Source organism: Gambusia affinis, linkage group LG13 (genome assembly GCF_019740435.1).
Source record: "Gambusia affinis linkage group LG13, SWU_Gaff_1.0, whole genome shotgun sequence".
Taxonomy (NCBI): Eukaryota; Metazoa; Chordata; class Actinopteri; order Cyprinodontiformes; family Poeciliidae; genus Gambusia; species Gambusia affinis.
In genome coordinates this window covers 19,031,782-19,043,928 of record NC_057880.1, presented here as the reverse complement: position 1 = coordinate 19,043,928, position 12,147 = coordinate 19,031,782, and the positions used below count along the sequence as shown (strand labels likewise).

Below are 12,147 nucleotides of genomic sequence, written 5' to 3'. Positions count from 1 at the left end.
TTCAACAAGTCAAAATAATCTCAGTTTTGTGTCTTTTACTCTAATCTTAATTTTCATCTTAAATATGTGTATTTAAATTATCTTAAAATAATAGCTTAGTTACACTGAAGTATTTTTATGAATACTTGTGTTTTTCACCTAGTGTGGAATGACTGTGCAACATAGAACTTCAGGCATTTTTAAAAGTGTGAATTGCACATTTTAAGTTATTGTGGATTTTATCCAATCCACAGGACTGAAATGATACAGAACCTGCTCACATACATCAATCAAAACACTAAAACTCAGGCCAATAATTACACAAAAATAGGCTTAATATATAAAATTGTGCATAAAAATATGATAGTGTAATGTGCACAAATCAAAAATTTATCATCATTAAAGATTATTTGGTCTCTTAGCAAGTTGCAGAGGAATTATGTTTATTTTTTTTTAGCTAAGATGTCATTCTGAGACCATTTTCAACTAACATAATGACAATGGCATAAAAATGCAAGTACATCCTCTCAAAGATCAATAAAACTGTGATTTTATTTATGACACTGGTAATGGAAGACTTTAAATATCCAAAACAATTAAACAAAACAACCAAAAACACATGAAATTAAAATAAAAACTTATGCACGACCAAAACAATGAATAAAATTGAATATGAAGCCTGTGAAACAAAACTGCCCTCCAAAAATGATTATTGGTCTCAGACAGGAAAAACAGGCAAAACTGCCAATTTGGACTTCATAAACAAAAAGTGCAAATGAACATGAAAATATGCAATGTTAATGCCAGAGAAACACTCAGTATCTGATTTGCTACTCCTAGCAGGACTCTCATGCTATACTGTAGGAGATTATGTGCCTGCCAAGTACCTGACAAGAGTTCAAGTACCTGACGGCAGAGTTCACTCCTCCTTCAGTTATGGAAACGAGAAGTGGAGGGGTCCGACAAAACTGATACAAGGCGTGAAGGGTTTTGTCATCCAGTGCAATAAAACAAGAAACATGAAGAAAACAAGCAAGCATTCAATGGAGCTCATTTTAATTCATCATGCAGTTAATTGATTTATTGCTTACTGTGATAGGCTTAACTATCAGAACACTGTACTAACGCTTAAGTGCAGTGACAGAAGAATAATGTTGAGGGTTTGTGTGTGGAGCAACAAAAACAGATGAACATCTTCAAGTTCTTCAACTTTACCTCAAATTAAAGCCTAGATTGATAAAATGAAAAAATGATTGCAATAACTATATGGACTAAGCCAAAATGTCAAATCTGTGACAAACAGTTCAGCCTTTTAAAATTAACTATTTCAGAAAATGAATGAGAAACTTGTTGATGGCTCTTAAAAAAAAAAGTGTGGTGAAATTGAAACTGGTAAAGAGTGTTAAGACTATGCATATATTTAGGTCAATGTATAATTTCTATTCTGTGTTGATTAGAGAAAAGTCAAAATGGAAAACTTTTGCACCCACCTAATAAAAGCTACATGTTGAATGTACCTATTGGCTAAAAGCATCATCACAAAAAACCCAAAGTGCTATTTGTTCAGTAACCATGAGTGGACACAAAATTCCAACCGGAACAATACGTTGAGTAAAAACTTAATACATTGCCCAAAATTAAAAATACTCTGCCAATAAAAACTTAAAACTTAACTTCAGGAAGAAAAGTCACAACACTGCCAACCCCTTCCCCCAGGCATCTCTGTTTCTCAATGACCAGTGTATTTAACTTGCAAATTAAACTTTTGCACACACTAGCTCTGTTCATGGACTATTGGTTACTGCAGAAAGCCAGCTACTTATGAAAGTGTTGAGTACAGTCACAATCAACAGATGGTGAGTACTGCCCACCCCACCGCCCCCCAAGGCAACACTAAAACTGAGCTTGTGAAATCTGTCACAATCCATGGTGGTAAATGTCTCGCAGTTCCTGCAAATGCTAATGGAGCTCATGTGAGGTCCAATTTTGGACCTCACATGAATGGAGTCCAATTTAAAAACGGACACCAACAATCTCTTCCTCCTGTGGGGGGCAAAGAGATCTCATTTTTTCTGGCCTGCAGACAGAAACTCGCACACAAGCAAAGAAGAAACCAGTGACATTCAGACTGCCATTGTGTCTGTCCCTTCTGAGAGTCGCCCCCCAAAACACATTCCATCACAGGCCTGGGTAACACCTGCCATTGCTGGCAAACGTTAGCTCTCATTATACCAGAGTATGTGGATGACGTTAATTATGTTGTCCTGCTATTGTGCAAAATGAATTTAAACACGTAGGGGTGCTCATATTGGACAACTTAATGACATCCACTCAGTCGGAATTGAACTTCAAAAGTGGCTTTGAAAGCAGTAAGAGGGGAGTAATGATGTGGCTTTATTTTAGTTAACAAGTCAAAAAACAAAAACAAAAAAAACATTGCATTAACTACTCAATCTTTGTTTAACCCTGAATGCACTGACAGATGCTGACACTACTGCCATTCAGGAGATCATTCACTGCTGGGGGTTTTTGAAGGCCTCAGAGGTTTGTTAAAGAACACTGGTGAATAAACTACATCTTTCGAGCATGCGTTCACATCAGCCCAGCTTAGTCCGCTTTAATCAAACTGGAGAATTTGGAGAGTTGTGAAAGCCGAATCAAGCAGAAAAGCAAACTTTGGTCCACCTAAAAACCTCGGTCTTGGTTCAGTTGAAGTGAACTCTGGTACAGTCTGAATGCAGACTTGAATGCCAAGAGGACCTGCGACCGCTCCAAAAGCAGGAAGTGGATTCCATTCTGGGTAAACACAACCAAAACAAAAATGGAGAGGGAGAGAAATGGCTTGTAGTCTTTTGTCAAAAATAAGAGATAGTGTATAACTGTGAAAATCACATACCACTTACGATAACCTTTGTTTTAATTTTCTTAGAAAGGAAGTTGCGCTCAGGGTTTGTGTTGTTTCCATTTTCATATATAAAAAAATTTAAACCATAATCCTCTTTCAACTTAATAACTAATGGTGTGGTGTTGGTCTGTCACATAACATTCTATATAATGTCTCATTTTCCCCAACCCGATTTCGTCAATGTTAGTTTTAGTGAAAAAGCAGAGGATGAAAATCAAACATTTCCACGGCTGTTTAAAAGAAATGCATTTAAATAACAGAACCAAAAACTTGAGAAACTCAAAAGTAACATTTAGCAAGGTCTTTCTCCTTAATTAGCTTACAGAGCTTTGGCCCGTTCACAGACTTCATTAGGGAAGGCAAGGTGCTTCAGTTCTATAATGCTCAGACTCTTCAAACAATCAGCAGCTACAGGCTCCTCCTAAAGCCCATCGGAGCCAGCTGAAACTAAAATTACTGATGCCCTCAAAGAAGGATGAGGCTATACGAAGATAGGGTTTTTAGGTATCCGTTTTCTCAGTTTGTAATTCAAGCTGATTAAGAAACACCAACTAATAATACCATTGGAAGCTCAGCTTTAGAACACCAAGAAGTAGTTTTGGATAGAATTGCCTGTAGAATTGCTGGAAAAACCAATTAAAGTAGCAGCTGACTGAGAAAGATTTTCAGAAAGATTTAGCAGGCTGGCAAGTCCTGGGGATTGTCTTACTAATCAAGGGGTTATGACCTTTGTGGGGAAAAAAAAAACAATTCAAAAAACTTTCTATATTATCACCAAAAGGTCAGACTGGGCACCCCTGATAAAGATGTGTTGAAAAACACATTTTTATATTTTTTATTTTAATTGCAGTACCATAATCTCACACTGAGAAACAGAAAAATAAAAACGTATTCAGTTGGAGGGGAAAAAAAAATTCTTTGCACATTGTTGATACAAATTCCTGGGTTCTCTATGCTCTCTTCTGAAAGTTGCAAGATTTTTCTTTTTCACAGATTACAGGAAATTGTGCCAATAATACTCCTACCCTACTAAAAAAAGGTTCTCAAATTAAAGGTTGGGTTTAATTTTTAGTGCAAAATTTTGCTCCGACAAACATTTTTGTGTTTTTTATACATCTGTGCCAGGGTGCAAATAAATTTGCTTAAGCTTGCATTTTCAACTGAGGAACAGAAGAATGGAAACTTGTAAATTACTTCCATCAGCAAAGCAGTTGGAGGAACAAATAGAAGTATAAAAACATATTACTTGTAGAAATGTTGATGGTGAGCATAATCATGACTTCTGCTAGAAGTCAATGAAGCTGAATTTTCACTAAAAACCTAGAAATGGGACAAGAGGCAAGTTTACTTATTAAAGTGGCAGAAACAAGTACAGATGCTTAATCTGATGTGGAAGAACAGATTAAACTAAAAAGATGTTGCATCAAACATGTATGAAGGCAAACAGCAGAGTTGAGAAACTGTTAGCCAAGATTCTGAGTTGCACCTGTGCTTATAACATGATGCATTATAATAAAACTGCCTTGATCCTCAACTTTTAATCTATTTTGCCATTTTGAAAGCAAAACAATAGATACAACAAAATGAAAGTTTATCCAATTGCATAGGTCCATCCAATTCAAGACGAAGCACTTCATATGTTTATTCATGCCTATTAGTTACTAATTAATGGTTTTGAACAGATAATCTCTTTCTATGAAAAGTTTTGTGGTATAATAAACAATTATTAATGCATGGCACTGCTGGCTTCTAGCGTTATGCAGATAAGAGAAGCAGCAGAAGATATGCAAAAAAGCAAGAGCCTTTTGCCAAAATTGTGCAGCAAGCACATCAGCAACATGTTGAAAAACAAAAAGAAAATATTAAAAAATGCTGCTAGTATCTTCTTTAAAGGTAAAATGAGCTGATAAACTGACAATGCCAGTTTTGGTAGAAATAAATGCAATAAAGAGATTCAGTAAGCTGGAATTGAAACGACTTTAATGTATGGTAGTAAATATGTCAAACCCACAATCAGAAAGCTATACATTTACAGACATTTAACATGTAGGAGCTAAAATGTTCACTTAACCCTAGACCTTGCAAGACTGTCTTTGATGCTTGACTCATAAATGCTATGAGCTCATCCTGAAAGTTGGTTAAAAGAAAAACTAAAAATGTATGCAATCCTAGGAAGACAGAATGTGCTTTCACATTCAAGCGCATTCTGAGATATCAGGACATAAAGACGTATTTATGAAGTTTTAAAATGATTGAAAACAAGCCTCAAATTTCACATGAACAATAGATACAGCTCCATCATCTTTTATACAGAGATGAAGGGAAAACCACACACTTAATGCCAAATAGCTGGGTGATGATTGCCTCTGATCTTCAAGCCTAAAGCATGTCAACATAATCAATGTTAGGGTGGAAAGACGTCAGCAAAAACTTTAAAGCGCTTTTGATTGTGTATAATCAATCTGAAAAGTGTTATAAGGTCATATTCAAACAATTAGAAGTTTGTTTTTTGCAGTGAGTGGAAAAATATAATCATCCATTTCCTCCAAGATACAAATAGTTAATCAGCACAGCAGTGTTTCAGTGTGTACCATGACCTTTCAACAGAGCCATTGAAGAGTTTGTCCTCATTCTGGTTTCTGTCATAAACTATTCACACCAAAATCAGATTGAGGTTGCAGTAGTGAGATACCATGCCAAGACAAAAAATAAAAATATAGGACTGAGCATCAAGACCTGCTGTGTGAATGCAGCCTGATGCTCCTCAAAATTGTGCTCCAAATTCCCATCAGTCATTAGGTTTCCCCAAAGAGCCCAAAGGATGGATAAAAGGAAACAGTTCCCCATCTTCCAAGCAGGAGATGTCCAAATCTTCTCCAGTGTCGGCTGTTCAGTGTTCAGAGAAAGGAAACAAAGCAAACGATTCAAATACCATATTTTAAACAAAAGTTTATAATGATTTTTGCTATATTAGAATTATATTTGTATGCATTTATAACAGGCGCACTGTAAAACAATTTGAAGAACTTATTAAATGTAACATTAAAAGGCATCATTTTACATTGGAGTTGATCTTTAATTTATCCAGTGTGCTTCAAATTTTTGTCATATCGTGTTCCTTTTAGTTTTGACTGCTTGTATGTTTGAGCATTGCCAATCTAAATGCTAAAACACCCAAAGCCATAAACAGAGACTGCAAACTATGTCTAGTTTAACATGACCGATGAGATCATTAAACAGGAAACGCCAGAAACATTTAGTTGCTACTCTTTTAGAGTAGCAACTAAATGTGCCATTTTACAAGAAAAGGTTCATACTATATTTATTAAAATGCGACTGCCTTTTGAATGCAATGTGTATGCTTATTTTTATAGTTCTCCAGCATTTCTGAAATATTTGTAATGTTCCCCGTTTGATTTGAAACCACTCAGATGTTTCTTGAAGCAAATGAAACTACAGAAAACATGATAGGGTTTCGTTTATCAATAAGAAACCAATTTTCAAATAGATTACAACCAACCTCTGGACCAATTTATCCAAAGTAAGTTCTAAGCCTAATTTCAGAACATCGAGAAAACACAAGTGAACCATTAACTGAAGCTATACCACAAAGCGGAAGAATGATCCCAGACAGTTTAAAGATTTACCCCATCAGCAGTTAAGCAGCACGTGACCAGCTCACGTTCAGACGCTTCTGAAGCAGGAGGTAAACAAATTATCTAGTTCTGTGCCATCAATGAAGAAGTGCATTAGAGCTAGAAGCTCAGTGGGAGGTCACACAGTAATGATTTAAAGATTGAAGACTGGACAGTAGTGATGCTTCCCTATCCGGAGTAAGATAAGGAAGCATCTTACTGTGTGCAACAAATGCTCCTTTCCATTTTTGTAATGCACAAATCAAGTTTCTGAATTCAACCACCTTAAAACTAACAACTCAATATTGTACATCAACAGCAAACACATTAAATACAGTTAACATGCTTTTACACCCATTACTACAAGCTGTTGTATAAGCACTTCTGTTATACAAAAAAAAAAAGAATCATTAAATTTCAAAATAAGTGATGTGGTGAACTAACCAGAACTAAGCAGACACCATGCAGGCACAGACATTAATGCTACTCCAAATGTTATCCATAAACTAACTTTTTTTTCTCCTAATTATACAATTTATAAAAGTTGCTCATCTTCTTGGTTTTCACATATTTTACACAGAGATGGCAAGAATGCTTACATAATATCCAAGGGAAATTGGGAAACAATTTCACATCTTTTTTTTCATCCCTTCTCAGATTGTAATGCAGCAATGTGAAATTTTTTTCTGATTCAAGGCCAGATCTGCATCCTTCAAGCTTGAGCAGCAGACAAGAGGGCTGATTGCACTGCACTGCAATTTACAATGTTTAAGGGGGTCAGAAAGTCAAGGAAATGAGCAGAATAAACTGGGTCTACTGCATGTTACAAGCACCTGGGTGTTGTCATTGACAAGTAGACATTCAGTAAAAAAACAGTTCAGATTGATGTGCTTTTTAGCTGATGCCAAGATAGAACTTCCGCTGCAAAATTAAGTCAATTAGGCACATGTCAGAACAGAAATTAATTTCTGATTAAAGTCTGAAATGTTCAGTCAAAATTATACCAGTAGCTTGAGTACTACAAAATGTGTGTTCAAAGCATGACTTGCTAAAGTAAAGTTAACCAAATATTAAATGGGTGTTTGTGCACATCTGACATAACTATATAATCAGCCAAAATATAAAGACTGTCTACTGGATCAACAGAGACGGGTTCTGTGTCAGGAGTAGATTACAGATTTGTGATAGGGACGAAAGAGTAAGCTTTTTTTTAAAAACTGACTACCTGCTTCTCATAATGTGCCAGATGTAGAGGCAAAGCCTGACCGAGTAGAGGGGGAGACATCTGAGAGAAAAGACTCAATTTTCCTTTTCCAAGTTAAAAGTTGAACTAAGAGTGTATTTCTGAAATAAAAGTAAACAGAATACAGCAGAAATGGGTTTAACCTTTATTTCAAATATTCAAAACTTTAATTTAAACAATGCAGTAGCAGAACATTAATCATTTCCATTTTAGAAAAAATAAGAACATACACATTACCTGTCAGATGTTTAATTCTCAATACCAAAATATGAAACCTTAATTATCTAAAGCACAACTAAACCAAATAGAGCAGTGAAGATTATAACAAAGAAATTCAGGTGTTTTAAAGATAAAACTCAGCGTGAAAAAGGCATGTGACAATATGACAAAAATGAAAGCACCATCATTTAATAGAGAAGTCACCCTTTATAGTGTCTGGTTAAAATGCACTTTTGCCACTGTTCCCAGTGAGAGTTTTCAAGCTGGGCTGTTCATTACAGACTTTTTAGTCCTTGATCAGACATTTGACAAGTGATTAATCAGACAGGTGGCCTCTGTGGAGCAACTGAAAGTTAATTTCCACACTTCTGTGTGCAGAGATGAATTGAAAGGATGTTCAGACAGGGTATCTGGCTTCATCATGCTTTCAGGGTGGCTTTTGGCCCTTGCTTTAGCAACAATTACATCCACCATGACAGATCCGCTGCTGTCTTCATCGTGCATCAGTACACAGCGTACATCTGAGCAACGACAAAGAGCTAAAACATCAAACTGAGAAAATGTTGCTTTTGGAAATACAACATCCTCCCTTGCCAGACCAAAATGGGTATCTGTGAGAAAGAACTGGGCCATTTGTTCAATATGAACATGGCAACTCGGGTGCACAGCCACACTGGTGTACATCAATAGCTGCAACTCTCCAAGAGTGACTGTCGCTTGATCAATATTGCAATGAATAAGATAATGCAGATCAATGAGACTTTTCTGAAATCGACAGTAAAGCCTTAAACCAGAGTCCAGCTGCATGTCAGGTACATAGGCCTTACTGTCTAGAGACAATGCCATCAAGTTGTTATGCAGCAATTGGTACTGATGGAGCCTGCTGTCCCCAGAAGAGACAGCACTTAGTATGGCCCAGCACAGCTCTTTGGTTTGCTTCTGGCTGTGGGTATAAACACCCAGGATGCTTTCCTCTGTAGTGCCTATTAAACGTAAACTTTGGCCAGCAAAGCCTATCAGTACATCCCTCAGCTGCAACAAAGGGAGGAGATGGAACAAGACCAGGGCCCCAGAGTTGGCAGTCAGTGTGTAGAGATCTGTTTTTGTCACAATCAAGAGGCCAGGCTGGGGATCAGGTTGGCTACATTTGGCTACGTTCAACCAGTGAAGTGCCCTGATTCCCTGGGAGGAAGGCATTGAACAAGAGACTGACTGTACAACACCCATCAGATCTCCCAGTGGCAGAGTCTGTAGCTTCAGAAGTGGATTAGGAAATTTTATCAATGTCTGAATGCAAACATCAACAGTTTCTGCCTGATCTACATCTTCAGTTGTTAGGATAACATCCATCTTGCAACCATTACTGTAAGACAGAGGGCTTCTTTTTTTTGGCACCAAAGGTCCTGGAATAACTTCATCTTGTTTTATTTGAAAATTATTCCCATCTTGCTTTTCTGGTGTCTGCAAATCTCTCTTGCAGAAGTCCCTAGACACTTCCAGCACATCACATACCAATTTTTCTGTCATGCTTTGTCTTAGTGTTGGGGTTGAGAGTTGTGTGTTGTTGGAATTATTGAAGTCCTGAATCAAAAGAGCTGTCTCTTTGGGCCAAAGGGGATGAGATTTATTCATTTGGATGTGCTGTATGAGGGGCAGATCTTTCACAACAGAGAAAAAGGGACTCTTACTGATAAGCGAAAAAGCAAAGCTCCCTCCGACCATGAAGATATGGCTGTCCATTATAGACTGAACATGGCTAGACAAGCAGGCACCAACAGGTTGTAATTTTGCGTTTGTCAGCTGGTGCAAAAGTGCAGGAGACCTCCAAAGTAGTCTGCATGTATCACGGACAATACAGGACACTTTGCTAAACAAAGAGCCCAGTCCTAATTTTCTAACTGGGTTTTCTGCAACTCCTTTGAGCTCCTTCAAACTTCCAGTTTCCTCCATTTCACCCCAGCTGTGTTGGTCCTGGAAAGCAGCGTCTTTGAGTGGACAGCAGGCCACCTGCCTACTAAGTGGTTTTCTGTTGAACCGAGAATAAGTGCTGGTCTGTGGGAGGACCGAAAAGGAGCTACTTCCTCCACTACTCTGCAGGTGGGACATGCTGCCTAATGAGTTCCCACCAGAGCTGGGTCTCCCCTTATAGCAGTCTGCGTCGACACCTTGGATCTCATTAGCATTCCCTTCTGGCTTCATGCCACATCCATCACTGAGGCCCAGGACACATGTCTGTTGGAGGCTGCCATCCCCTGATGAAACTTCCTCTGTCTCACAACTTGCAACACCAGCTCCACTCCGAGACGTCCTCTGCGGGCTCTCAGACACGAGCCCTGGCCCTGATTTATGACACAAGTCCCTCTCCTGCTCCTGGCCATCCCAGATGCTTCCTTGACCCTGAAGTGCATCTCTGCCCGACTGGAAAACTGTTCGAGGGACGGGGTCTCTTTCATGATTGGCCTAGTTTATATAGTGAGGGTAGAGAGGAGAAATTAAAAGGAAATTAAATTCTCAAAGATACCAAAAACAAAAACTTTGATTTATGTAAATGATTACAAATTTCTGGCCCTGCTGAGAAACCAATTTAATTTAGTTCACTTTGGAAGCTTACTTTTATTTATGCATTCAATTACATTTGGATGCACAAAGACAAAATGAGGGGAAATGAAGTGAGGAATTACACGGTACATTTATAAAAACAGAAACACTTGTGTGCACTCACTGCACTGTGCCTTAAAGCCCTACAGGAACATGTAAAAGGGTCTGAATATGTGCATAACAAGCAATGGGAAAAAGTGCTTCATGGCTCATAAATCTGCATTGGGCCTCGATGGAGATGGGCAAGCCTTTGAAACTCAGTTTTGCCAAGACAAATTAAACTAAAACACCTGTAATGGAGATTCACTTTTAGAGCCAATTCTTATAGCTTTAATAACTAGGCATTGGCAGTATGAGATTCTCAATGTACAATGAATGAGTACCGGTAAGCTGTTTACTGTTACTCAAATATTTAACTGAAATCAAAATTTCTGGTTATTTTTTATAGCTATTATAATTAAAGTTTTGTTGTAGTTTCTATGGTCTCGGATGATCAGTACAATTTTGCTAATCTGCTCTTTATAAATGGTAAATGGACTGAACTTGTAAAGCACTTTTACAGTCATTTTGACCACTCAAAGTGGTTTACACTAGTCATATTCACCCACTCTCACACACGCAGGGATTTATACACAGATACGCAGATCAGTAGGCAATTTACATAGACCAACACAAGTACACAAAACTTATATTAGGCTGGCTAAGCTGATTTAACCATCTAAATACTTAGTGACTGAAATTAATTCATCAGTAGTCTAGTCTAAGGACCATTGCTGAAGGTTGTGAATTTAAATCATTATCCTTGGGCCAAATTAGTCTTCTAAAAAATTTAGTTCATTATTTAAAAGAAATTACAAACAGCTGCATTATTTTTTAAAATTTATAAGGTCAAATATTCATCTCATTAAGCATAAGGGGACACAACAAATTAAGTTATACTACGTGACAGTTTATGGATGCAATTTATCATGGTGTTCTTATTGTGAGATAAAATGGTATGCACACAAACAGATCACTCGATCAAATATGAACAAGTGTATAGAAAATGCAAGTTCAGCTAAAAAGCTGCTCAAGTAAAAATTGACATTTTGAATTTCACTTAAATACATAAAATTCAAAAACTCTCCTGCAAACAAGATGTGATCAGCACAATGTCACAGTAACATTAATATTTGTTTCACTATTGCCAGATGCAAGGTGCAGTTTGTCAGTTTCAAGAACTTTATCTTAAATTTAGCAAACAGTGATGGATGGTGCTCCTATAGAGGAGCCATCATGTTTGATCTGTTGCTTCCTCTGCCACTGTCCAGGAGGACATTTTGCATATAGGGCTTTTGTTTATTGCTTTGGGGACTTGCCTAAAGTTGCAGAACTAGCAATTATGAATCTTGGCAAATTTTTGTGGTTTTAAACAGTGACTTTTTCATATCTCATAACTTGAAACCGGTAACTAGTCACTACTTATTTTATGATAAGTCCATAAAACAAACACCTTTACTTAAATATGCATAAAGGGTGGATTTTCAGGTCAATTTAAAATGTACTAGTTTTGAAAACACAACAATTTA

At 37.3% G+C, this 12,147-nt stretch overlaps 1 protein-coding gene across 3 annotated transcripts in view; it reads right to left on the bottom strand.

Moving 5' to 3' along the window:
* Positions 1-4,847: 4,847 nt before the first annotated feature.
* The window catches only part of kif16bb (kinesin family member 16Bb), a 30,796-nt gene continuing 23,496 nt past the window's right edge, over positions 4,848-12,147 (bottom strand). The window contains exon 19 of one of the 3 annotated variants that reach the window (XM_044137270.1): positions 4,848-5,770. In XM_044137270.1, the coding sequence (XP_043993205.1) occupies positions 5,549-5,770 (222 nt within the window). In that variant the 3' untranslated portion in view covers positions 4,848-5,548. Of the gene's footprint in view, positions 5,771-7,889; positions 10,442-12,147 lie in introns of those variants that run through there. The other 2 variants (XM_044137267.1, XM_044137269.1) reach the window with 2 other exon arrangements.